This window comes from Pimephales promelas, chromosome 23, assembly GCF_988280905.1.
Source record: "Pimephales promelas chromosome 23, fPimPro1.hap1.1, whole genome shotgun sequence".
NCBI classification, from domain to species: Eukaryota; Metazoa; Chordata; class Actinopteri; order Cypriniformes; family Leuciscidae; genus Pimephales; species Pimephales promelas.
In genome coordinates this window covers 9,061,588-9,088,644 of record NC_142791.1, presented here as the reverse complement: position 1 = coordinate 9,088,644, position 27,057 = coordinate 9,061,588, and the positions used below count along the sequence as shown (strand labels likewise).

Sequence of the window (27,057 nt, the reverse complement as noted above, 5' to 3'; positions counted from 1 at the left end):
CACAACTTTTAAAAGAGACTGTTCATCTGCAAGATGTGGCTTTTTTCAGTGCTTTTAGAGTTTCTATTGAGTCATAAGGAAATATCTGAAGCGATTGACAGGTTACAAAGTCTATATGGAGATTTGCAAAGGTATGTCAATAAATAATCATTGAAATCATGTGCCTGTATAATGGGGTCCCAGTGATGTAGTGCATTTGGAGAAGAGGAGAGGTCCAAGAACTAATCCCTGGGGTACCCCAATGACCTGATGTGTTTTGAATACCTTCCCTCCACAGGCAATCATAAACGACCTACCTGTGAGGTAAGATTCAAACCAGTGGAGTTCCATTGATGCCCAGTGACGGCAGTGTACAGAAAGATCTTATTATCTCCTTATCTTCGTAAGATTATCTGATGATTAACAGTGTTGAAAGTTCCAGGTAGATCTAGAACTGATGATTTTGAATGAAAACGAATGATTTGGAATCAGCTCTTGCAATCCGCAGAGCTTTCGTATCCAGCAGCAAGGCAGTCTTGACTGAGTGATCATCTTGATTGGTTTCAAAACTTGACAGACAATTGTCCAGTGGGTTGTTCTGTGAAAGGAAAGATGATGGTTGAAAACAGCTTGTTCAAGTGCTTTCATTATGAATGGGAGGAGAAAGACAGGTCTACAAGTGAAGTGTTTAATATAGGAATTTTAAGCAGTGGGGTTACCCAAGCATACTTGAATGCAGTGTGTGGGCAGAAGTGTGGGAGAAATGGCTTGTAGGAGGGGTGATGGGATGGGGTCTATTGGGCAGGGGGTTGGGTGGCTGGAGATGAGAAGCTTCATCTGAGAGAGAAGATACAGTTCTTCATCTGAGAGAGAAGATAAGGATGAGAGGAGATTTTTATCTGTGAGTGTGGCTGGTTTGAGTTCCTGGATGTGTGATGCTGAGAACTGACTGCTGATGGTTGTAGTTTTATATGTGAAGTAGTAAGCAAAGTCATCGGCTGTAAAGAGATGGTAAGTAAGAGGTTGTGAAGAGGGGTAGAGGAGAGAATCAAATGTTTTGAAAAATGTGCATGTGTCAAAAGTGCTGTTGATCTTGTGAAAATATGAGATTTTTGCAGTGTGAACCTGCAGCAAAGATTGATATTTACTGAGGTCAGCTGAATCTTTTGATTTGAGCCATTTTCTTTCAGCTGCTTTGAGCTTGGTCCAGTGCTCACAGAGAACATCGGATCACCACAGGATTTAAAGGAGTAACACATGCTGGCATGGAGGAAAGAGGACAGATTTAGTCTAGACATGATGTTAGAGTGGAAAATAAAGTGTTTTTGGTCTTATTAGCATCTAGAATTGGGTGGAGGAAGGAAGAGGGGATGACACAAGAGAGGAAAGGTGTGAGGGAGAAATGGAGCATAGGTCTGAATTAGTCTAGCAAGGGGTTGGTGATATACGAAAAAAAGGAAGTGTAAATTAAAAGTGATAAGGAAGTGATCAGAAATGTGCAGAGGTTTAAACAAAATTATATAGATGAGGTCAAGCTTGCCTGATTTATGAGTACTTGGTGGTGAGCCATTGAAGATCGAAGGAGGCTAGAGAAGGGAAATCTGCAGCATAATGCTTCTCTAGGTGCACGTGGAGGTTTCCGAAGACTATGGGCTGCCATCCTCAGGGAATGAGGACAGCAGCACATCCACATATCTTTTAAGTTGCCTAGCTAACCTGGTGGGCAAAAAATGACGAATATGGAGATTTTCTGGGAGTTTTGAATGTATTTACTGACAGCATGCATGAGCTCTGTCCCCTTCAGTAATCTCAGAGACAGATTGTGATTGAAGATGAGTCAGCCTACAACTTTCTCTACGGATTTATTAGTTTGGTTCCAGGATTAAACTCGGTACATTGTAAGCTGGAGTACAGCTGGGCAGTATACAAGAGTTATGACATAAGGGGGTGTTGGATTGGGATATCCTTACTTATCACTTCCAAAGACATACATACTGCCCTACAAAGCAAAAAGGCAGTAACTACGCAGAGCGCAGAACTGAGAAAAATGACTTTTGCTTGGGCTTTTTGCAGTTACTGTACAAACGACTACCATTTTTCTCTAAAACGACACACATTTAACATAAGATGTTTTGTCACATAACAAAGGATGCCTTGAATGTCATGAAAATTGTAATAATTAATGCTTTACCAAAACTGCAGTTACTGCCTTTTTGCTTTGTAGGGCAGCATAGTCAAAATTGTTATATTAGAATTTAATCCTGAAGGGTCCTAATGTGCAATTAGAATTCCAGCAAGAGGGTTGTATATATACAGTATATATATATATATATATATATATATATATATATATATATATATATATATGTGTGTGTGTGTGTGTGTGTGTGTGTGTGTGTGTGTGTGTGTGTGTGTGTGTCTAATCAAATAATATTTGAATATGTGTATTTAATATAAACACTAAGAAAAAAGAGATTGTATAAGATGATAGATATACTTTTGTATATCTGAGAGAGAGAGAGAGAGAGAGAGAGACAGAGAGAGAGAGAGAGAGAGAGAGAGAGAGAGAGAGAGAGAGAGAGAGAGAGAGAGAGAGAGAGAGAGAGAGAGAGAGAGAGAGTAAAAAAGACTAAAAAAGACTAAGAAAATCATTTTACTCAAGAGAAAGAAAGTCATTCATTTTTGGAAAGACATGAAGGCTAATTATGACGAATATTATTTTCTTTTTTTAAAGGGTGAATTAAAGACACCTAATATAAGGTGATGATGTGTTAGCTAATTGAGGTTTCTTATTAACTACTCATCCACTATAATTTATTGGTGTGTGTGAATGACTAATGTGACTGTCAGAGAGTGCAGCTTTACGCCATGCGGTCCACTGCATCGTTTGACTGTAGGATCACAGAGAACACAGAGACGATCATTACCGAGGGATGATGGTCAAGAGCAGTTGCCTTCTGCAGTTTTCCGCCTGAATAACGAAGTGGAATGAAACACGAGCTCACTGCAGAGACAACGACAAACGTATCCTCGCTAAGTCCGTTTCGTCGTCCTATACACTCTGAATGCTGTACTGTTGCGGTGGAAGGGAGAAGGAGGAGAAGGAGCACGCGGGCGCGGAAGAGGCGTTGATGAGCAGCGGGGAAGCGGACACAGTCACCGCTGGAAACCGGGAAGAAACTCCGGCTGCAGGGATGTTTGACACAGCGGATATGCCCGAGCTCCTGCCGCCCTTGGAGCAACTTCAACCTAGTCCCCTTGACTCGGTGTGTCAGATGAAACATTTGCGGGATGAGTTCAACAGGGACTGCTTGAGCCCCGAATCCCCCCAGTTTAGGTTAGGCCAGAGGGCCCCCAAACTCGGACAGATTGGACGGTCAAAGAGAGGTGAGTATGTTTTTCTTCCATTTACTTAGGATACTTTATGATTTATTACCCCATCTTTAGAATGGTCTCTCCACGAAATGAGTGCATTTTTATATACTGAGGTAGATTTATTTTAGGAAGATCTAGGAAGTTGCATTGAGACTATCAAGCTAAATTAATTTTTGTTGGGATAAATGCATAGACCTAAAAAAATATAATAAAATAAAAAAGGGTTGACAGTTTTATTGCTTATTTAGCCTTGTGCTCAAGGTCATGATATTACATGTGTTTATTGAAAATTTTCTACAAACATCCAGTTGTTAACAATCAGCTATTTACTACTTCACAAAATTAAGGTAACAGTTTTATATTGCACTCGTGCTAAAGGTCATGCACTACAAGATGTTTATAAGAAAGATAACCTAATGTTGATATTTCTACAAATACAAATTTAGCCTTATTTCAAATACAAAATGTATTTATTAACGGCTCTGCTGATTATACACTGTACACACTGACTGTAACTGCTAATTTGTTTAAAGTAGGATGTGAATTCTATTTCATAGTGGTTATAGAGGACGAAGACCTGGATGACGTCATCAACAATAATAACAACAATGGACCACCTGTCCCTCTCAACAATGAGCCATCCTGAGCCTCCCCAGATTCTTAATATTTTGGACCAGCTATTCGTGAAATGTTTCCTTCTGCCACAGGACAGTAGGAGAAACAGTTTCAGCAGGAGAAAAGACAATCGCCTCTCCCAGTATCTGATTCACACGAGATCCGCATGCGTTTCAGCTGTAGTTTACTAGTCGCATGGCAGCAGCTGTCGGCATACAACAGGCCAACACAGGTTATTTGTTGCGTAGTAGCTTCTTAGATCAGAGCTCTGTGTGTGACACTGGTGCCTCCCAGAGGGAGAAATGTGTGTATGTAGACTGATCAACATATTTCAGACCAAAGGTAAAGACCAACCACTGTAGACCACGCTGTCCAGATTTGTGCTGTTAAAAAGTTGTTGTCCTTCACTTTATTTATTCAAACAGTCGAGAAGAATAGCACAGTGTTCTTGTATTTATACTCAGTTTGACTCTTAAAACCAGGAAATATATGCTGCTTCCTTGAGTTGTGGTTTTCAACCTTTTGTTATTCAACCTTATTCAAGCACCAACATGTACACTAAGATATTTCAAAGCTTGTTTTTTTTTTATTCACAGAAACTATCTACAGGTTATAATAATATGCTTAATTTCCAGTGGTTTCAGAACTAAACTAACTTATTTAAGTTTGATTACTTTGAACTTTTTTTTTTTAATTCTTTTAAATAGTTTTTCCTTATTTTGTACATAATATGAAGTCTTTTTGCCTGCCCCGGTTGAGAATCACTTTCAGGCTTTCGCATCTCTAGCTGTTTTACATGCTTTTATGCCTTATGAAACATTGCACGTTGCATCAGTTATCACTTTGAAAAGCTATGCACTTGCCTGATTAGTACCATGATGAATTGTTTATGCATTTTTGATCAACTATGTAATAAGTTGATTCGATTAGTTGGCTGAATGATTCTGTGGCACAAATTTAAATGGTTTAATGTGTTGCTTGCATTCTGTATCTCAGCACTAGATAAAGGGACATGCAAAAAATAATGTGTAAATCAGTTTGACTTAATAAATGACAAGTGTATAAAGCTGAGCTCGTTTTTGTGAGTCAGTGTCAATCTGTTCCATTTTTGGCCACTAGATGGCAACAAACCATAAGAAGACACTAGACAGTTCTTTTGTTATCTTTTCCTGGTGCTGCTGTTTTTTTTTTTTTTTAAACCACTTATTTGAATTAGACTGTATACTGGCAAACTGCCTCAAGTTCTACAAGTTTAATGTTTAAGAAAACCTGAACTAGAAGGTGGGTTACGTTTTTAAGAAATTTGAGGTTCTATATCGTTTTAAGTTGGAGCCACTTTTCAAAATCACCCAAACCACGTCTGCTATCAAAGTTACAGACTTTGGATATTTTGAGGGAAATCTTGACAGCTTTTATGTTTTTAAATGTTTCAAAGACTACAGATATGGTTTCATTCCATAACTATTCAATTTCAAAATTGTTATTTGTTTCCTCGTTTAAACGCGATTTGTGTTGTCAAGCGTCTAGGTTACCAGTGGCCAAAGGGGTTATGGTTTTGTTATCTTGGTACCGACTCATTTATAAATTAAACCATGCGGTATAATGCTGTAAACCATGTTTACTATATAGGCCAACTTATATGTATGAAAAAATACGACTACCAACATTTTATTTGGACTTTTTAGGGTGCTGAAGTCGAGTTTCTTCGCGTTTGACTGACGAGGAGATTAGGCATTAGAGCCCATATCATAAGTGGCAGTACAGAGCACAACACCCAAACGAGGAGGAAAAGTACCTTACATTTTGTCCCACACATGTAGGTCAAACGCAAATTCCCTTTGTAAACAAGATTTATGTATCACTTCCTGTTAACCAATGATTTGTTCGTGAAATACAAATGGCTCGACCTAGAAATTGTTACCCACAGCATAATGTACTGACCCATTTTCCATTCACTTATATTCTCCAATTACAGGATAATTTACATTAAGACACGTCTACAGCGATGCCAGAACATGCAAATAATACTGAAACGGAAATCAGGGGACCACGTGACTCACCAAGACTGAGGTATTCGCAAACCACTAATATAGGTTAACTGCCACAGATATCATTAGACACTCAAAGAACATGAAATGGACAGGTCTTGTTTAAAAAATTTATTTACATAAGTTGTAATTTGTAACAAACTTAACAGTCAAAAACTTTGTTTAAAGTTAAATATTTGCACAAGCTGGTCACAAATATACATGTGACCTAAATTTACCTTAACTCCTAAACAGACTTGAGGGCAACCCATCTCTCAAGTGGTCCAAGCACAAAGAACAAAGGAAAGAAATGGACAGATAATAAAAAAAGTCTTTAAAAAAAGTCATGTAATCCATGTGACGTCTAGTTTGTAACCAGCTGTGATAAAACTGAATAAATATCTACAGCCTTTTTCTCCTTACCAGTAAGTGGTGTATAAATACAAGGAGTATCAAAACATTTTGTAACATTGGCTTTATAAATGTGCACATGCAACAGGGAGGACACTGAGGAGTTAAAGCACAAAAGCTAAGGTTAAGTTTCACTTTGCATATAGAAGAGCCATTTCTTTGATTTAAAAAAAAAAAAAAAAAAGCATTGATCATGTTGCTCAGTAAAAGAAACCGCCCAATCTGCAAAATTTGAAGTTTAGTGCCTTTCTTTACCATCATCTAAACCAAGTCAATCTTGGGTTTTTCACCTACAGTTTCATGTAAGCACCGTCAGTAGAACACTACTTTACATGGAGATAGACTTTAGTTGTTTTTTTTTTTTTTTTCTACTTCATTTCTAAAAAATTCATTAAAAAAAATTAAGTATCGTTTGAAAAGCAATAGTCTGATGACACGGGGACAAGCAAAGTGAACTAGAAATTTATGCCTTAGTTCTTAAAATATATATACATTACACATTAAATTAAAAATTCTCTCATGCCCCTCAGTGTCTGGCACAATTCATTAGATGAAATACACAGCAACAAGGGAAATGATGAGGTCAGGACCAATCTTTTCAGCAGTGATGCCGTGTAACCAAGCGGTGCGAGTGATGATTTTTCCCTGAGCATGTCACCCTCTTTCATTTTCACTAAATATGGCAGTCTCATCAATCGAGGAACACACCTGGGAAGAACCCCCCTCCCCCCCCTCCAAACTCACATCCGCAACAGGATCGTAAATAAAAAGAAAAAAAAGACTTTGTGCTTATCAAAAGAAAGAAAAACAGAAGTGACCTTATTTTCTGAGGTGGGCTGATGTATCGAGCACGAGTAAAAGTTGCCTGAGAACACTGATCTGAATGGTTTCATCTATTCTAAGTCAACCACAATAAAAGAAATAACAATCATAACAGATCTCAGATCAGCAAACTAGGGAAACTTCTACCCATGCCCCATGATACGTTATGGACTTCTTCAGCTTGAGAAAAACTGATGCGGCTCAAACATACTCCTTGCTGCTGCTGGGAGGTCTGGAGGACTTGGGGTACTTGGGAGAGGGTTTACTCTTTGGGCAGGAGGCAGCCAACATGCCTCCACCCATTATGTCCAGGAACGCACCAGCCCAGGCGATGAAAATGGCTGAACCAAACTCATACCTACAGAAACAGAGTATTATATTATGAGCATGTGACTTCCCTTCTCAGTACTGAAAGAGAACGAATAAAATTAAGGTGAAGCACATGGAAAAATGCGTATACTTTTCTTGTGGTTGGCAGCCACATTTAAACTTACTTTGTATTGACAGGTGTGAAGGGGTTGTAGAAATCCCGGACAATTTGACTTGTAAACCAACCACAGGCAACAATGCTACAGAGGGCTGAGGAATGGAAGAGAAGCGATAAATTAGTTACTTATGAAAAAAAAAAAATGACAAACTACACAGTATTTGTTTGACACAGTATCTGTCCACTGACTGGGAGTGAACATTTTCTGCGTGTCATTTGTAAAAGTCATATTCAGAGCAATGCGAAACCAAAACTGTGTAGATTTAAACGTGTACATAAAAAAAAAAAAATGCATTATTACTTCTATTTAATTGCATATTTCGGGATTTTTTTGGGGGGCTTCATGTTGTACTTTACTAGTTCACAGAAACTCTGTTTTTGTCACTGCTGTAGTTTAATTACCGTAGTTTAGAGTGAACGTACCTGCAACAACGAGGATTATCCCGCCTGTCATGGCAATGCGGGCCTTTTTGACTCTGTCATCACCACCACAGTTAGTGCACTTCATTCCCATGCTGGCCACACCCAGTCCCGCTACCGTGAACAGGATCGCTACAATCATCAGGGCACGAGTTGCCTGGAGAGCACCTGAAAGAGGGGGAGGGTAGAGGAAGTAAGAGATTAAAATTTGTCTCGACATGTACATTCATTACAGTGACAAGACAGACTACCCACAACATAAAAAAAGCTTATTTTAAAAATATTTCCTTAATTGTTTATCATATGTGATGTAAGTTCAGCACACAAAAAGTGCATCAATAGTGATTCAAAAAGATTAGAAAAGGGTTTTGAAATGGCCAGATTGTTTTTGTTCCTTTCTGACGGAGGAGAAAAGCCCTTCCCCCACTACACCTGCAGTCAGGTGCAACAAAGACCGGTTCCAACCGGAAGCCTCCTTTGAGAGAAGATTATACATATGTGGTGATTTGCCCTTTAGATACAGTGAAGGAACAGGTTTAACCAGTCGTGGGAAGTTTGGTTTCAATGCAACGATCTATCTACTTTTGCTCGATGTGTATGGCTTTCGAAAGCATAACACATCATTTTAGTATCAAGCCAAATTTTTTAGGAAATTTATTAGGAAGAATCGTTTATTAGGAGCCTGTTACCTGAACTAAAATGCATATTAAAATCTTACAAGATGTACAAAATGGCTGCTGGCCATTACGTCACCTTGTCGGGTTTTTTTCTCACTTTGCTTGTGCTCTGTTAAATCTTATGGTTTATCCCTAATGGCAATACTACAGTAATATATAATTAAATGTGTTGTACGCGTGCAATGCATAATATAAAATGAAACACTCACTGATAAGAGACAGTTTTATTGAAGCTACATCAAAATACTGATATGGTAATTGGTTAAATGACTTTAGGGTCTATAAACACGCTGTATAGCTATAAACACAAGTGGTAGAGCCAAATGACTCCTTTACATCGATCTCAGATGTGGGGAGTAAAGAGGGAATGAAATAAAGGTAAACATCACAGACCTTTTTTTTAAAGACTCGAGTTTAAATAACTTCATTGTCTGTGTAGGTTATTAACAAAGTCAAAAACAGAGTTCTCACAAGCTGTTGGCAAAATATTTGAGCCATTTAAAGACAATGCCTGACTCCCCCTCCCAAGTCCTGACACAGGAGCAGTGTTTCAACGAGTGGAGGAAGGGTTTGAGTCACGCCTGTGTAATCATTACTTTGAGATAAAGCGTAACCCAACCGTATCACCCTACACTAAACTAGCATTTTCCCTGTCAGAATGTTCACCTAATGTTACAGGTACCCAAAAAAAACTGTATGTTTCTTTCTTCTGTTGAACACAATAGATACCCATTGACTTCCTAAGTTAATGGATACTGCAACTGTATGGTCCCCAACATTCTTCGAAATTTCTTTTGTGCTCAACGGAAGAAATTCATACAGTTTTGAAACAATTTGAGGGTCATGACAAAACCCCATTTTGGGGGTGAATTATAACTTTAAAGCCCTATTTTGTTTATTGACCACTTGAATACAATGAATAAACTCCTGCTTTGTCGACTTTGGCTTCAAAATTTCTCTGTTCACACATTCTTGAAGGACTGCTGCCCTTTTTACTGCCTCTGAGCTTCCGTTGACCAAAAACACATGGATACATAAAACAAAAGATAAAAATCAAAACAAACATCATTATCAAACACCAATCTCTGCAAGAATGTGAGAGATACTCAAACATATTTGTATTGCATCAAACGCCACTGGGCAAAATGGATAAAATCGGAGAACATTGTGCATTTCTGAGGGAGGGCATAACAGGTGCGTGTCCTGTCCTTGCTGTGGTAACCTGAGACTAGTTGCTATAGGGTGTGGCAACGACAAACAAGAAGGGTTCTAGTTTTCATGTAACTACGGATAAAGACGAACATCAGTTTTAAATATGACTTGCCCCATATATATTTGACAGATCAAAATAATAATAAAATAATTATATTAAGAATGTTGTATGTTACCGACAAAGTTTAAAAGTTTTTATTTTTATTGGCTCAGCTAACAGCTGTATGACAAGACACAAATAAATTATATCCTTAACGTTAAGCTGGCACCCTTCGACGCCAGAACACTCGTATCATTATCATCACAGTGTGAAGAAGACGTCATGTGCGCATGCGCTCTCTCAGGTACAGGATTTCACCAAGCAAATGCTTAGTTTAGAACAATAACTTGAAGGTTATTTAAAAAAAAAAAAAAAAAGATATCCAGTGGTGTTGTTGTCGTCTATAATATAATTTTTGAAAAAAAAAAAAAAAAAAAAAAACGTTTTGCGCTTACCATCGAGTTGTAGGATTGAGTCGTACACCTTGCATTGCATTTGTCCCGTGCTCTGAAATGCGCACGACATCCAAAGGCCTGAATACATCGCAATCGCTGTGATTATATTATCTCCAACGTAGGCAGACATCTTCCATTGAGGCAAGATTGTGCCAATAATGAGCCCAATCAAACCCAGAAGAGATAGAGTAAATCCCAGGAGCTGCATTCCTTTATTCGCCATCTTCTAAAAATGAATTTAAAAAGGTGAACTAGTCTGAAACTATCTCTCTTTAATATCTGAAAGCAACAGTTTTCTTTTCTTCAGTTTCCTTTCTGGGTTTCTGTAGTCCTCCGACTTTGAATGTGTAAAATTCTCAAGAATGTGTTAAAAAATTTTTTTTTTTTTTTTTAAATCCGCGTAGAGCCGTTGTGAATGCCCTGACTCAGACACCTGTTGAATAAAGCCGCACCTGCTTGAAATGAAAGGAGCTGCTGATTTGAGCTTATAGAGTCTCGTCCTCCTAATGGGCGGAGACATTATGAGTTTCGTCTAGGTTAGGTTCAGTTTATTTCTGCCCATGTTGAATTTTGTCGTAACTGAGGTCGGGGATTTTCGAGAATCGTGACGACACCGTATCGAAGTATGACAAATCACAGCTGGTAATACTTTCATCGTTTGATGATATCTTTATATCAGCTTCTCTGAACTGAATGTCAAAATGTCTCGTACAAATGGATATAAGACGTTGTCTAAACCCTTCTCCAAATAATATGGCCTACATCATGCAGTTTATTTATATCATTGATTTTGGTAGGCTATAGTCAAGTGGAAACACTTTTTAATGTTTTTGAAAGTTGTAGACCAAGGCTGCATTTATTTGATCAAAAATACAGCTGAAAAGTGACAGATTATTGCACTTTAAATTAACTGGTTTATTCAATTCAAACAACTTTATTTATCCCCATAGGGCAATTCAGTTTTAGCCTTCCAGTCATTTTAAACAAGACAAGACAACAATCAATCGAACATTTAGAAACACTGTCAGTGATATTGCATTTGGGCACCAGAACCAATGTTTTAATATATTTTCAAATGTAATTTATTCATGTGAATCCAGTCTTCAATGTCACGTGATCCTTCTGATGTCAGATAGTTTATTATTATTATCAATGTGAAATCATGATACCCTGCCACTCAAAAGTTTGGGGTAAGCACGATTTTTCGTCTGGTGTCGTTTAAGGCCCTTTGAAGCTGCACTGAAACTCTCATTTGGACCTTGAACTGTTTGGTGAAGTCCATTATATGGAGAAAATCCTGGAATGTTTTCATCAAAAACCTTAATTTCCTTTCAATTGAAGAAAGAAAGACATGGACATCTTGGATGACATGGGGGGTGAGTAAATTATCATTATTATTTTTTTAAAGTGAACTACTCCTTTAAGCAGCCTGACTGTATTTAACATTAATAATAAGACATGTTTCTTGAGCACCAAATCAACATATTAGAATGATTTCTGAATGATCATGTGACACTGAAGACTGGAGTATTGATTGAGTATTGAATATTAAGCTTTGACATCACTATACATTTTATATATTTATACATATAGCCTACTAAATAGATTGGGTCAGTTAAATTTTTGTATGTTTTTGCTCACCACGACTGCATTTATTGGATATTTTGAACAGTAGCTTTGTTGAAATTTTTCTATTTGGAAAACAAGTTGTTGTGGTACTGAGTCATACTTCTGAAGGATGAAATTGTTACAACTGAAGTGCCAAACACAGTGAAATGTCACGACAAGCCAGCTAATAAATGGAGGAATTATTATTAGATTTCAATTGACATTAGTGAGTAATGATTATTAGCCACAGAAAGGAAACTCATACTTCCTGTCCAAACCATTAAAGGAAATGCACCTAAATGTCATGTTTGTAAATTAGCATGACACAGATACAATATTGTTTTGACGCATTGGTGTACCTTGCATTTAAACTTCTTTAATATATATATATATATATATATATATATATATATATATATATATATATAATACTTTAGCAAATATATTTGTACTAAGCCAAAGCAAATTATATTTAAATAAAAACACGAGAAATTAACTTACTAACAGAGTAATGTTGTATAAACATGAAGAGAAACATTTTTCATATTTCAATCGATTTTAATCAGAATAAAAAAAGCAATAACGTATTTTTTTATAAATTTGGTATGAAATTTTATGAGGGCGCTCTGGTCCCTGTACTCAGGCCTACCCAAAACACGTTTTATCTTTTCAAGTTGTTTAAACATTTTTTCAGTGTTGTGACATGTCATCTCTGTTTTTGAAACTGATGTGCTGATAATGTTTGTCTGTGTCCTAAAAAGCCAAACTGTTTAGGTTCTAAACAGGCTTACTAACCACTCTGTAGTTCCTTAGAAATGTACTCTTCAAATAGTTTTCAGGTGAGTTATATCGCTTAAGGATATTTCTTCATTGCTGTTTATTTTGCCACATTATCACAAACATACACGGAAATAGAAAAGGCGTGTCTTTAGAAATCATTCAATGATGTCACAGGTTTCAGTCAGTAAGATAGATATGATTCACATACTGCGTGTGTACATGTCTTCATTGTTTATGTGAAACTGTTCACGAAAGCATTATTTGCTTCTGCTCTCATGGGGGGAAGGGTTTAACGTATCCGCACTGGTCAAACAGGTTCTACCGTAAAACATTTCCTGGAATACAAGCTGAAGATGCGTACATATAAAGATCTCTGCTTTATATTTCCCTCCACACACACAATCCAATACACACATCTACGTATCACAATTCTCTCATACTATCTTATGCTCTGGTGAGACATTTCACACACCCTACCAGTCACCGTCTCAGAGAGCATGAGAAACTCGGAAGTTTATTTCTGACATTGTGTGCAAATGCAAACTTCCTATAAATATCATCGTCATGGCAGTACTCTTTATCCTGGGCAGAGATTTGAATGTCACCTATATGTTTTTGGGTGGTGGGGGAAAGGTGTAAGGGGATTGTTTTATTAGACGCACCCCTATAATTGTTTAGAGTTCCAAGTCAAGTAATTCAAACTGTCAACTGATAGTGATTCATAGCTGGGAGTAAGAAGCTTGTAATTCTGACCATTATTGTTTTGTTCTCATGCTAATGTTATCATGTATTGCTTTATATAGTTTAATTAGCTCTGGGGTGTTTGAATATATGGCTGTATATCTTGTAGCATGTGGTATTATTATCACTTTGATCTTACCCACAGTTCCCATGGAGACGAGTTTCATGGAAACTCTTTCTCTCTGTCTGCTCATACACGCAGTTTCTACTTGCTACCGCCCCCTGTTGGAAATATCCCCCTAGTGTTCAGTTCAGTCACTTCAGTCCAGGGTCTGAGAGTTCTGACATTTGTTTTGTTCTTCCCTTTATCAGTGTAATGGATGCTTAACATCACCAAAATGTCTCAGCAGACACTTCCTGTTTATCTCTTTGTTCTTCCTTATTGGTGATAACAACAATGTCCATTTACATCCTAATGAGAACATGAAGGTGAGATGGAGAGAATGAGGGAATAAAGGACAGAAGGGAATGTGTGGGAATGAGATAAAAGTGAAATCAATTGCGACGTTACCTGGGCCTCACAGGGTAGGATAAAGGAGGACATTGGTATAAATGCTAAGTGTGTGCTTTTTGTAAGAGGCTACATATAATCCATATATCTGAGACAAATAGTGAAATCCACATGCTTTTCAAATTATCTCTCTTTTGCTTTATTGACAGCAGCACTTAAGCTGGATATTAATTTCAAAATGATTTGTCATTCAGAATTTTAATATAACCTATTCTTAACCCTGCAGATCTAAATCTCAATTTTATTATAATGGATATTTTTTCATAAATGTGATTGTGACCCTGTCTGGATAATTACATTAACCATTTTGGAGAAATTTCAATAAATACAACAAAACTATAATCAAAATAAGCAATTTTATTGGAAAGAATTTCTACAGTATGAACACTAATTGAGTTGTATTATGTGTATTTATATCTGAGGTAATAAAATATTTTTGGTAACACTTTACAATAAAGTTTCATTTGTGTTAATGAAGTTAATGTATTAACAAACATGAACTAACCATTAACAAATTCATTTGATATAATATTTGTTAATCTTTGTTAACGTTAGTTCATTAAAAATACAAATTCGTGTTTCTTCACAGTGCATTAACTAATGTTAACAATACAACTGGTAAATAATGTATAAGTAAATGTTGAAATTAACATTAACAGCGATTAATACATGCCGTTGAAGTTCGTTATTAATTCATGTTAACTAATGTAGTTAAATTATGCTAACTAATGAAACTATTAACTATTGTTAACTATTGTAAACGACATTGTCATATTTTTCATTGAGGATGTTTGAAGCATATTATGAAGTTGTAATTTTTGTAGTCATGTCACGTTAATATAACAAAATTAAATATCAACCTTATGACAACGATTAAAGGAACATGGTTGAAGTGACAAGTCCGCATCCTTTCAGAATCAAGGCTGCTGACTCAGGCTTCATTTGCATTGTGCCTGCAGCGTCTCCTTCATCCACCAGAGAGCAGTATAAAACAAGTCTTAAATCGCTGCAGTGTAAGATTCCGAAGACGATCAGTTTAAGTGGTACAATCAGGAGAGAGTCAGGAGATGTGCTCAGGAGGCCTCAGGGCAGAGCTAAAGACCTCAGGGAACAGTTCAAAAAGTGTGAACGATGTCAGGTTTGGATGCACGCAGCATACTGAGTGAGAAGCTTTGAAAAGATGCCATGTTGGATCAAAATCATCATTCAAGAGATCATAGGCTTGTTAGGGAACACAAGTATGAAGTGTGTCTGTGTGCGTGTATTTGCTTTCCAGTGTGTAGGTGTGCATGTAAGACTTGTTTCTGCATGCATTATTTTTGCAGCCTATATGTGTGTGTGTGTGTGTGTGTGTGTGTGTGTAGGGTGAGATCAGGAAGGGAAGCCCCGGTCTAAACGCTCTGCCCAGATGGCAAATGTAATGAGGAGCAGCATGCAGAGGTGCGTTCTCTGACCCTACCACCCTCGCTATCCTCTTCCCTTCCCCAGAGAGACGTCCATGAATAATGCATGGATCAGTTATTACTTCTAACATGTTGCTGTATTTCCTCCAGAGCACTGTGAACACAGGCGAGATTGCAGCGGGGTGCCCTGCAATCTGCTTTTATGTGGTCAGTTGAAAGACTTACCTTTAGAATTTAAACATGGGGAAAAAAAAATCTACTGAGCATTTATCACCCGCGACAGATTTGTGCATTACTTTTGTGGTTTACCTTTATCGAGGGTTGCAGAAGTTTGCCGAAGGTGAGGGTCCGAACAATGAATCAAATTCAGCCTCAGGATTCAGAAACGAGTTCTGGCACGCTTGTGTTATTGGGTGTGTGTAAAATGATGTCACATCACACGTATTTGTGACATGATTTAGTGTATTTTTTTTTCCAGTATCCTATGGTAAAGACCAAGATGGCACCAATAATTTATGTATTTCAGCCTTCTTTTTGTGTTTTCTTGAAAACAAAGTTTTTTTTTGTATTCTTCTTCTGTTTTTCTTGGTCTATAGACACAGACAGCAACATAGTGTCACTATGTTGCTGTCTGTGTAGGTATTGTACTACAGTACTCACCTGCGCTCGCACTCTTTCAATGGCGTAATGACTGGACATAGAGCATACAGCACTCCTACTGAACAAAGTTTACAAAGAGTGTCTGTTTTGTCCATCGTTTTTTGATTATCGCTGTTGTAACGTATTGGGAATTCAGAATGCATCTACGGTCTGTCTGTTTATGCTTGGTTATTTTCAACAAAACCGAGATGCGCAGATGGCCTACAATGTTTTTAAACTTTCATTGACTTACTGTATACTTTCACTTGACTTAGTTACCAGTATACATCGACTTCTAGACGAGCCTGTGTAATTAACTCTTCCACTTCTTCTGAATCATTTTATGCTTTAAACATACAGTATATGGCTGAATTAAACCAGTATTTCCACTTGCCATCATGTAGCGTTTACTATACAGTAAAGTTAGTAAATGGATAAGTTTTATATATAGATATTCATGGAATTGTGTATACTAAAGCAAGGACTTACCTTCAAGCTATTTTAAGTCATGAAGAAAGTATTTTCACACGTTTAAGTATGTCATTTTGGTGATCAAAGAGGAGTTTTAAAGGATAAAATTATTGATAGGGAGGGAGACTTTAATTTTGTTTTATTTTAAAGGCCACATAATTTTTTGGATATGGTTTCAGTTGGTTTAAAATGTTTTTGTAAATGAATAAAATGTGCAAACTTACTGATGAAAGATGATAGAACGATGTTTAACGGACAACAGTTTTGAACATTTGATGAGATTGTGACCACAAGAAAACAAGACAAAAAAAACTTCCATTGTGTTTTCTAAAACTTTCAACAGTTTCCCTTCATCCTGCATAGAAATGATCACTGTGCAACCATTTTTTATGATGTATGCCATACATTCAAAGTCTTCACTCTTTTATTGTTTAAACCAGATGCTGTCATTATCTCAGATAAGCAATCTGCCTTCGAAATATTTCTGAATATTCATGCAGCAGGAGTCCTGAACTAGAATTAGTTTCTAGGATTATTAGTTAAACCGCAGAGGAACCTGAATTATGTTTCGCCCTCCCACGCTGAAATTCAGACACTTTACTGCATGTTGTAATTTCCTCATATTTATCCATCAACTGCCAGCTAATCCTCAAATGAAGCAGCTTGTTTTAAGAGTTTGTTGGGTCTGTAAAGGCGTTCAAGACAATTATCTCCGCTTGCTTGAAGGGTCTGGAAGATGATCTATGATTGTATAACGAGTCTGCCTGCAAGAGCAAGAGTGGGCTGTGGTTTATATATCACCCTGTGGTATTAATTCTGTTCCTCATCTGATTAGTGAGACTTCCTGTAATGCAGTGACATAATGCAGATGTTCGTAGGTGGCCAATGAGACGATTAGTCAAGGTCTGGTGACATAGAAAAGGGGAAAGTTTTAAAAATACTGCGCAGAGCGAGTGTTTCGTGTGAGCGTGTTGTCTGTGTGCAGTGTGCCAATTCTAAGTGAAGGGAGCAGAGGTTGTCTGTCACCTGTCACCTGACTGCTCACCTGAGTACCTGCAGCTGTCTGTGCCATCTGTTTCCTACACGCCTGAGATGTTATGGATGGCAATGTTCTAAAACCAGGGGCACATATTTTAGACAACATCACAAGTCCATCACACATCTTACAATAATACAAATATAACTGTTTATTCAATAATATGTAGTAATAAGACACACCTCTCCCTCCTCCCAGCCCAGAGATGTATAATTGCTCTAGAAACGTACACAGGATGGCAAGTGGGAGGTCAGGAGAGGGTGCTAAGGAGATCCTGTGCTCTGTAACAGGGAGTCCTTTCCTAGTATTTCCGAAAGTGGGATGCATGCAATAGAGTCTTAGTTCTCTCCCAAGTGTGTCGGCTTTCAAGAGCAGCACGTCCGCCATGCTGGTTTGGGACGCAGGGGATGGCCAGCTGACCCCGGCTGTTAGTCTGTGGTCAGCTTTCTTCGAGTCTCCACGTAGGTCTCCATGCTGTTTTATAGGGCAGGTGTGTGTAGCTCCGCCTTCATTGGCTGTCAGCCAATCAGTCTTTTCCTGCATTCACCATGTAAGATCGAGGGCGAGGCTTATGCAGGAAGCCATGTCCCGTTTGGCAGTTACTGCCACACTCAGGCAAACCCTGGCTAGTGGAAGACTTTGCTTTTTGGAAGACGAAGATAGGGGAGAAAAGGATTGGCTTGTTTTCTTCATTGGAAGACCTGATTAGAAAAGGTGTGTCGGCTTTCAGGTTTCAGTTTTTTTTTTTTTTTTTTTTTTTGCTTATGTGTGGGTGAAGAGGTCTTGAAAAGTCAAATTAGTTAGTCTGTTAATGACACAGCTTTAAAATTAAAAAGGAGAACATAATAAATAAAAACAAAGTTTGTTCATATATATTTTCCACTAGATATAAAAACAAATTTCAAAGAAGTACCCATCAATTCTTCAAAATGTAATTTTTCACTGTGGGTGAAATGACATTTAGTTGCTTCAGTCAATATCACAATTTAATAAAAAAAAAAAAAAAAAAAAACAAATACAAAAACAAACTCAAATCTGTAGATGTCCACAGTCCATATGGCTCACAGCAGTTTTGGCAAGACCAGGCAATCCATCTCCCGAAAAGCACCCATTTACAGTACTGTCATCATTTTTTGATTGCATTTAATATTACTTTTTAATAATTCTTTGATTTATATACACATATTTTTTTCTTCCTTTACTCCTCTGAGATAGATAGTATGAAATCAATTATTCTTCACAAAAATACAGCATGAACATTTTAGAAGTGTTCCCTTGATCGTCTCACTCTTTTTGCATGCTTGAATTGAGGGCAAATGAAACAGAAGGTGGACTCAATGTGTCCTTGAGAACTTGCCCTGATTTAAAAGAGAGAGCGAGAGTCAGGAGAGATCTGAGACCATAATACTAGCCGCTTCACAGCAAAACCAGGTCTGGACAGAAGAAAGAGAGCGAGATCAAGCAGGCAAGACCCATTTGACAAAACCAAAATTGGGTTTACGAACTGAATGTCACTTTATCTCCATGTTGTCTTCTCCTCCGCTGCTTTCTCACCGACTGGAAGTCCCAAACACCCACGCACAAAAAAAAAAAAATCCTTTCAGTTCATCGTCTGCTAATGTCCTCGGGTTCCTTGGTTGCACAGGGAAATTATTGCTCACAGCACTGGGCTATTGCTCTCCAGTTTGGCTTTTATTGAGTCAATCGATCGTTACTTCGCTCTATCTCTCTCACACACACACACACACACACACACACACACACACGCACACAGAGCTGGAGGGAAGGTTAATTGCCACTGGACACACAGGAGAGGGTTTGGGGAGATTGCTCAGGAAATGGAGCATGACTTTGGAGCACCCATGAGGGGGCGTGTGTGCGCCGCATTCGTCCTTGTGTTCTCAACGTCTTCGTCGGGCCAGGTAACTACATCACACGGGCGAGCATAAATGTTCCCTTCCCCCAATCCTCAAAGGACCCTGTTCCTCACCTTCCGCTCAATCAGCAAGAATTCATACAGTGCCTAATTCACAGAACAGGATCTTGCCCTCATCATTAACACCAAAGCACAAGCTCTCTCCTCCAAGAATCAAATTAACGATTTTCTGGTTTTGCTCCTCATACCGTAAAACGTCAAATGATAGCCCTGGCTTTTATTTTCCCAAATCGTCGAACTGCACTGGTTTGTATTTGAGACAGGCGTCTATTATGAGACAGACCTTTATAATTATAGTTTTGAGATGTTGTACACTGAGTGTAGGCCTAGAGTCTCTAATCTTGAAAAATCGCCAAATGCTCCACGTGAAAATGGGGTCTTCCAACCTTTTACTGTCAAGTCAATTGATTTTAAAAAATATGCGCGTGAGAGTATGTGCACGCATTCGGGGTGCTCTCTCTGCTCGTTCGTTGTGCGCCCTGTCAATCGCAGCAGTCATTCTATTCTACATCCCTTACCGATCAAAAAAGGCTTTGGCGGGACAAAAATTGGCTTTTTTATGGCCGCCAAAAAGCGGACGATCTGACGGGTTTTAGAAGATTAAATACAACCCGAAACTAAAAAACAGACCCATCCTCTATTTGAGACCGGCCTTTATTTACTCAAACCTGCAGCCACACCAGGCGTGTAAAAGAGACAGACGTCTATTTGGGAGTCGGCTATTATTTGAAGTTTTACGGTAATCCAATGCCTCTAAAGTGTTATCCTCTTCCTCTCTAACTTCAATCACTGAGCCCCCCTCAGGACTTCCAGTCTCTCGTAGCCAGCGAATCGTCTTCATTCCAAACCTCGTCTCGCATAACCAAACTTTCTCCAGGCTTTCTCATCCTACGCATTGCAATTACTTTTAAAGGAATGTTCCAGGTTCAATAGTTAAACTCAAGTTAAACTCAATCTACTGCACTTGTGGCATAATGTTGATTAACACAAAATGTGTTTTCTTTTGTCCCTCCTTTAAAAAAGAAAAAGGGTTACAGTGAGGCACTTAAGTGAAGGATGCAAACGAACATAAATGCTAGCATACTCACTGATTTAATAGAATAGCCACAAGACATAAAAATTTGCATGTTAACATGATTTCATCATCATAAAAAATGCCTAACTAACTAACCCTTTTGATATAAAGGTATATGACAATAAAACATCTGTAAATCCTTTTAAAAAAACATATTCACTACCAGTAAGTGTGTCATTGTAACCCAATTATTGCCTTTAAAAAAACAACAACAAAAAAAAACAAAGATTTATTTAAATACATTTTGTTGTCCAAATTCTGTCAATTAGTATTGAACCTGGAATATTCCTTTAACTTGGACAACTTTTATTGAGACACATACGCGTACCATGCTTCAACATGCTAAAAACGTTCTGCAACATGCACAAACCCTCATTGACATCCGCAATACTTTCTTCTGACATCCTGTTTCATTTGCCTAAATATTTTCTCTTCGATTTAATATTCTTACTTATATTTTCATTCAATGTATTTTAACTATTTACTTTGCTGGCCAGGTGTTCAGGACACAGCTCAAGGACATTGAGATGACCATTCAAACACTAATACGAATCCACAAATGGCCTTTTTTTTCACAGAACAACTGCAAAACCAAACTTGTGAGCCTGTCACATCTACAACCACTCGGGTCACACGCCTTCCACATTCGCACCAGTTGCTTTTGGCCCACAAATGATTGATATCATAATCACAGAGCTGGTCTCTTCCCTTTTGAAGGACAAAAGGGCACCATCTGTAAAATGCTTGACCAACTCTTTACTCAAACAAAACACATTACAAACAATTTATGTGTGGTGTGTGTGGACTGGGAAGATGCCTGTGGAATTACAAAGAGGTCCTTGATGTCACTTCCTCTTGGTTATGTGTCAATTATGAAACCTGGAGAAGGACATCAGTCAACATCTCCAGGCAGATTAAAATTCCCAGACACAACCGAACCATTAAAGTGATCAACTGTGTGAGCCAATGTGTTTACACATGTGTGCCCAGACCGTCACTCCTCCCCCCACACACACACACACACACAAATAAATAATGGAAGCAGATGTTCATTTCACATCATTCTGTCTCTTTCACACTCTAATAGACACGTCTAAACGCACATAATCACTGCGTCATTGATCGGCTCGCCACAATTTAAATTTGCATATTAAAATTTCTTATCCGAGCTGCTTGAACGAGTCGTACGTTCTTGAGAAAAGGAGTAAATAATTCAAGCAACCATGGCTGGACTCCATGTAATCCCCTGTACGAATCCCATCAAAGAGCTATCAAACAACTGCCCCGAATAATCTGCACTTGTTTGCCAATGATACGGATGCTGATCCGAGCTCACTGGCCATTAAACATTAATAGAGTCATCACAAGAGAATTTACTTGTTTTTTTCCTTTTTTGGATCTTTTTTGGAAGGTGTAGCCACAATTAAACCAGAAAACAGATGCATTGGGGTTGTGGATTCGATCTTAATTCATTATAATCGTCATCAGGTTGTGTTTGAGAATATCAGTGGAAGGAATTGGAACTACAGGGTTTTGTTTAATTTTAAAAGCTGCCCGATCACATATTCCGGACGATACCATTGGTTTCCCTGGCAGTGCCCCAGAAGAAATCAATCTACACCTGCAGACCACTGGATCCTCCTTGAATGGTCCAATAAAACTAATTTTACTGCACTCCTTCCTATAGTTCTGATTGGCACCGAGCAGCCGTTGGCAAAAATGATGGCAGGAAGAAATTAACCAGCGAGGGTCTCATCTGATGGAATCATTAGGATGATATTAAATAATAACCTCTCTCCCTCACGCTCTCCTTCTCACACCCAAACTCTTCGTTCAAACAAAAAGAAACCATAGGGAAAGAAAAGTCAATTGAATTCTTCAGTTAGAATATATATTGTTAGCATTTTTCATCGGGCACTGTGCTAGAACTCAAGTAGGGCATGTGGGGGCACAGAACCATTTTTTTCAGGGATTATAGGATCATAAGGTGGGTCAGGTGTCATGCCGGGTCAGTGGAAATATATACGAGCTGGTTTGACCTAGAGAGGCAAGGATTCTCCTCTCATTGCCCGGGGCTGCTGTCTGATCTCGCCTCATTCAAAAGCAAGCCGCCGCTCATACAGCTCTTCCTGCCCCTATTGCATGAAGGAAAATGGAGTTCTCTGTATCATTGAAGTCCTTCACCCTCCCTGTGTGCGCCCCCTGTGCTATGAAGCATCAGCTCTGGGCGCCTCTTTCCTGCCGTTCTTGTGGGAGGGGGAGTCTGAAGTCTTTACAGTTTTGCGAGGAGGACTCTGCTCTACTACAAGCGCATGCAGTGAAGGTTCCTTGTACATGGCCACTGAGGGAACGAGAAGAACAAAGACACACTGATGTTATTTAAAGCAACAACAGAGGAACTAAAATAACATAGTTTCATGAATAGTGCAGCTATGACAGTAAAAAATGTAAAGTTTCAAGAGTCTGCAACTGAAAAACCCATACTGATTGACCACTAATCTGATTATTGGGAGGTTATATTGGGAATATTGTCCGTTAGCTGGTGCAAGCTAGTTATTATCTAGTCTAAACTAACAAAATGGATATTAGCTGGTCTATGGTGATGCAAGCTGGTTATTAACTGATTGAAGATGGTTATTGGCTGGTTTAATTTGGTGCAAATTGGATTAATATTATGGTTATTGGACAGTATCTGGTCTAAACATGCTGGTTATTATCTAGTCTAAGCTAGTATAAACCGGATATTAGCTGCTATGCTGGTGTAAACTGTTATGGTCTAAACAGGTTATCAACTAATCTAAACTTGGTTGTTAATTTGGTGCAAGATGGTTATTAGCAGATCTAAGATATCCATTTTGAATTGCAAACTTTTTACTAGTTGTTCTATGCTGGTTATTTTGACCAGTTATCTTCTGGTCTAAGCTAGTAAAAGCAGGCTATTAGCTGGTCCAATCAGGTTATTAACTGCTCTAAACTGGAGATTGGCTGGTTTAAGATGGTGCAAGCTGGTTATAAGCTCATCCAAAGGTCATTAGCTGGTGCATTCTGGGAATGTTGTCTATTTGGTCTAAGCTGGTCTATAGCTGGTGTAAACTGTATTAGCTGGTCATAGCTGGTGATTAGCTGGTTCAATCAGGTTACTGTTATAAAATTGTTAGTGGCTGGTTTAATGATGCAAGCTGGTTATAACCTGCACTTATTATGCTAGTGCAAACTTGTTCAAGCACGTCATTAAATGCTCTAAACTGTTTAGTTGCTGGTTTAATCTGGTGCAAGATGGTTATTAGCTGGTGTAAAGTGTTTTTAGACCAAGATGGCCATTATCTGATAGAGCAAGCTGGATATTAGTCACTAGTCAGTGCAAGCAGGTTATTAGCTTGTCCAGGTTGATTATTATCTGATTATTACCTTAGCTAGTTAAGCCACCTTGCTGGTCTAAAATGGTTTATTAACCTGCATGGACCAGCTAATGACAAGTTTAAACCCCTAGTAGAATGTTCTAAAACACATTTACCACTTTAGGCTTGATTTACCATCATAAAATGGGTAACACTTTACAATAAGGTTCATTTATTAAACATTAGTTAATGCATTAACTAACATTAACTAACCATGAGCAATACATTTGTTACTGTTTTTGTTAATCTTTGTTAACATTAGTTAATACAAATCCAGCTGTTCATTGCATTAACTAATGTTAACACGATTTTAATAAAGTTTCAGTAAATGTTGAAATTAACATTAACAAAGATTGACAAATGCTGAAGAAAATTGTTCATTCTTAGTTAATGTTAACTAATGAACCTTATTGTTAAGTGTTACCATAAAATGTCTCAAGTTTATTTAAAATCTGATCTGACCTTCGATGACTTTAGGTAGGAAGTGCGCAGCCGCTTTGGTCTTCTTCACGCGGTTGCCCTTCATTACTTGGCCATCCCGGTTGATGCCGATGTACCACGAGCGCCCCGACTGGCTTTGGCGGTACAGCATGGAGGAGTACGTCACATAGTAGTTCTCAAACACACTCTCTTTGAATTTGCACTCTGGGTTGAAATGCTCCTGGCAAAGAATGAAAAACACAAATATGCTAATAAGCGTAGAGTTCTGAAATGCATGCACAGATGTGTGTCTGTGTGAACATAAAAAGATGACAAAGTTAGCACGTTGAGAACAGAAATAGCATACTGCCATATTTTTTTGATTGGTTGGGCTGCGTCTATAGAGGGGTAAGGGAAACCTCATCATGGTGTTTTTCTGAAAGCAAAGTTCTCCAGAGAGCAGGAGGTAGATTATACTACTCAACAACTGCATTCATTTGCATGACTGATGAACTTTACACTGTCCCCAAAGGTACTCTGAGAGTGGAAAAGCGGTGAGCTCCACTCAACATACGTAGCGGAATGCTAATGTTAACATACAAACTTGAAAGCTGAACCCACACATCTACAGATACTCAAAATGTCACTACTTGAGATGAAGAAAAACACACTCCGCTTTTCAACCTAAAACTTTAATTTAGCACGTTCCGAGCATAACCTCGCTGTTCCCATTCATCTCCCTTTCGCTAAGAGCCCTTCCCACCAATACAAGCTGCTGTAGCCGGGTGACTGTAACTAGGAGCGACATGTATACATCTCTCTTAGTCTTCGTCAGGGTCCTTGCCCTGTCAGAGAGCAGACCCAATCAGCAGGATTGATTTACTGAGGGTAGCCAAGCAGAAACGGCTGACTGAAGACTTTCAGCAAGCCACCGGAGACTAAGAGATTTGGGAAGAGTGAGGGTAAGATGCTGGGGTCTGGAAGGGGTTGAAAGGGTTACAGGGAGTTTTGATTCGCCAATATTAAGCAGCTTAAGTGAAAACTATAGCAAATACAACCAAATTTCTGTATGTCTTCTTTTAGTTCATCCAACGCATCCAATTCTTTTTATTAGACTTGTCTTCATCTGCTCTCTTGTTCTTTTTCTTTCACTCATTTTATCTAACCCACCCTCCCTCCCTCCTGGCCTATGCATCAAACTAAGCAGCTTTTGTTGTCCTCCAAATCTCACAGACGGGGGAGATCAATAGCTGATCAGCCTTATGGAATACTAATTACAATCTAACCGTGTGAATCGAGTTACCATGGCCATCGTGAAGGACATCAACACAACCAACCTCACATTTTCAAGTTCAGGCTTCCAATATATGACCCTGACAGTTGACCTTTGACCTATTACACAACATGAATCACATCATAGCTTGTGTTGGTACAATCTTAAGATATTAAGAACTTGATCTCTATCCTCCGACTTCATCTACCAGTCCAGGAGTTGACCTTAAGTCAACCTAAGTTGTTGTTTTTTTTTTTGTTTGTTTTTTTACATTTTGATGCCAAAAACCTCCATAGGACGGACCCCCTTCCTAAAATACAAATTCAGCTACACATTTTCACATAGAAACATTCATTAACACAGTATGAGGAATGAATTGTGATATTAAAAAGACAACAAAATTAAATTAGGGTCAAATAACAGGCTTTTATATTTTCATCGCTTAAGCAAAATGTTATGCATTATGTACATTATTATATTATGTATTAATATTCTCTAAAAATAGTTCTATTTATTTAGCATATCCGAGGTGAACGTTATATAAATAAAGTACAGTATATAAATATAATAAATGTATAATCAAAAATAATTCAAGGTCTATATGAAATCTAAATGATTAAAGATATGACTAAAATCGAACTACTGAAAACTAGCAATTCATTACAATGACTATCTCATGATTTCTGAGCCGTCTTTGGAAAGGAATGGCATTAAATCGTAATGTTCATTGATATCTTAAGTGCACATTTTGTCATAGACAGCCTTATCCATTTTGTAAAATCATTTTTTCCTCAGACATTTCACAGTCTCCCTAGCACCCCCTGGACCCCAGTTTTAAATCCCCTGACCTAGATGACCAGCTCCTATCTGTGCGTGAGAGAGTTTGCATTGAGTAGCCATGATTACGGGCTTAAATAAAAAGCTAATCCTTTTGCTCTGACTCTTGAACGAGTTAGACATGCTCCTTCAGTTTGCGTGTCCTGGTGGAATGGGTTGGAATGACATGTGGAGAAAAAGGTATCCAGCGTGCGTGTGGAGAATCCCGATGATGATGCCGAGATCTTTATTATGCAGAGCAGCACTCTGACCTTCCCCTCGCCCCACCCTCTCTCCTCCCCTTCTCCTCACCCTCTCTCCTCCTCCTTTGCTGCCTCCCTCCATTTCTCTCCTTTTGTATCCAAGTGTCTGATTGAATGTGTTCTACTTGGTCATAAAAAAGATTCAAAATCTGAAAGCATGCTTCCCC

The 27,057-nt window shown here is 38.3% G+C and overlaps 3 protein-coding genes across 3 annotated transcripts in view; 1 reads left to right on the top strand and 2 right to left on the bottom strand.

Annotated features, from left to right (window-relative positions):
* The first annotated feature begins 2,813 nt into the window (after window positions 1-2,813).
* On the top strand, window positions 2,814-5,040 carry LOC148969391 (uncharacterized). Its single transcript, XM_089126468.1, has 2 exons — window positions 2,814-3,366; window positions 3,912-5,040. Exons 1-2 carry the CDS (start codon window positions 3,045-3,047, stop codon window positions 3,998-4,000), a joined length of 411 nt encoding a protein of 136 aa, XP_088982594.1. The 5' UTR covers window positions 2,814-3,044; the 3' UTR covers window positions 4,001-5,040.
* A 2,216-nt stretch (window positions 5,041-7,256) lies between these two features.
* On the bottom strand, window positions 7,257-10,978 carry cldn7b (claudin 7b). Its single transcript, XM_039677846.2, has 4 exons — window positions 10,521-10,978; window positions 8,140-8,304; window positions 7,724-7,808; window positions 7,257-7,587 (listed from the first exon to the last, which is right to left on the bottom strand). The coding sequence occupies exons 1-4, from the start codon at window positions 10,741-10,743 to the stop codon at window positions 7,431-7,433; spliced, it is 630 nt and encodes a 209-aa protein (XP_039533780.1). The 5' UTR covers window positions 10,744-10,978; the 3' UTR covers window positions 7,257-7,430.
* A 6,863-nt stretch (window positions 10,979-17,841) lies between these two features.
* The window catches only part of fgf11b (fibroblast growth factor 11b), a 44,644-nt gene continuing 35,428 nt past the window's right edge, over window positions 17,842-27,057 (bottom strand). Inside the window, exons 4-5 of the mRNA XM_039677832.2 lie at window positions 24,581-24,779; window positions 17,842-23,061 (exon numbers count right to left, since the gene is read on the bottom strand). Of these exons, the coding sequence (XP_039533766.1) occupies window positions 22,928-23,061; window positions 24,581-24,779 (333 nt within the window). The 3' untranslated portion in view covers window positions 17,842-22,927. The remainder of the gene's footprint in view (window positions 23,062-24,580; window positions 24,780-27,057) is intronic.

Excerpts from the sequence above, each read along its gene's own strand:
- LOC148969391 (XM_089126468.1), top strand. The coding sequence starts at position 3,045 with ATGCTGTACTGTTGCGGTGGAAGGGAGAAGGAGGAGAAGGAGCACGCG. Across the intron at positions 3,367-3,911 it reads GATTGGACGGTCAAAGAGAG|TGGTTATAGAGGACGAAGAC; the intron begins GTGAGTATGTTT and ends TCTATTTCATAG.
- cldn7b (XM_039677846.2), bottom strand. The coding sequence starts at position 10,743 with ATGGCGAATAAAGGAATGCAGCTCCTGGGATTTACTCTATCTCTTCTG. Across the intron at positions 7,809-8,139 it reads GATAATCCTCGTTGTTGCAG|CCCTCTGTAGCATTGTTGCC; the intron begins GTACGTTCACTC and ends TCCATTCCTCAG. Across the intron at positions 7,588-7,723 it reads TTCACACCTGTCAATACAAA|GTATGAGTTTGGTTCAGCCA; the intron begins GTAAGTTTAAAT and ends CTGTTTCTGTAG.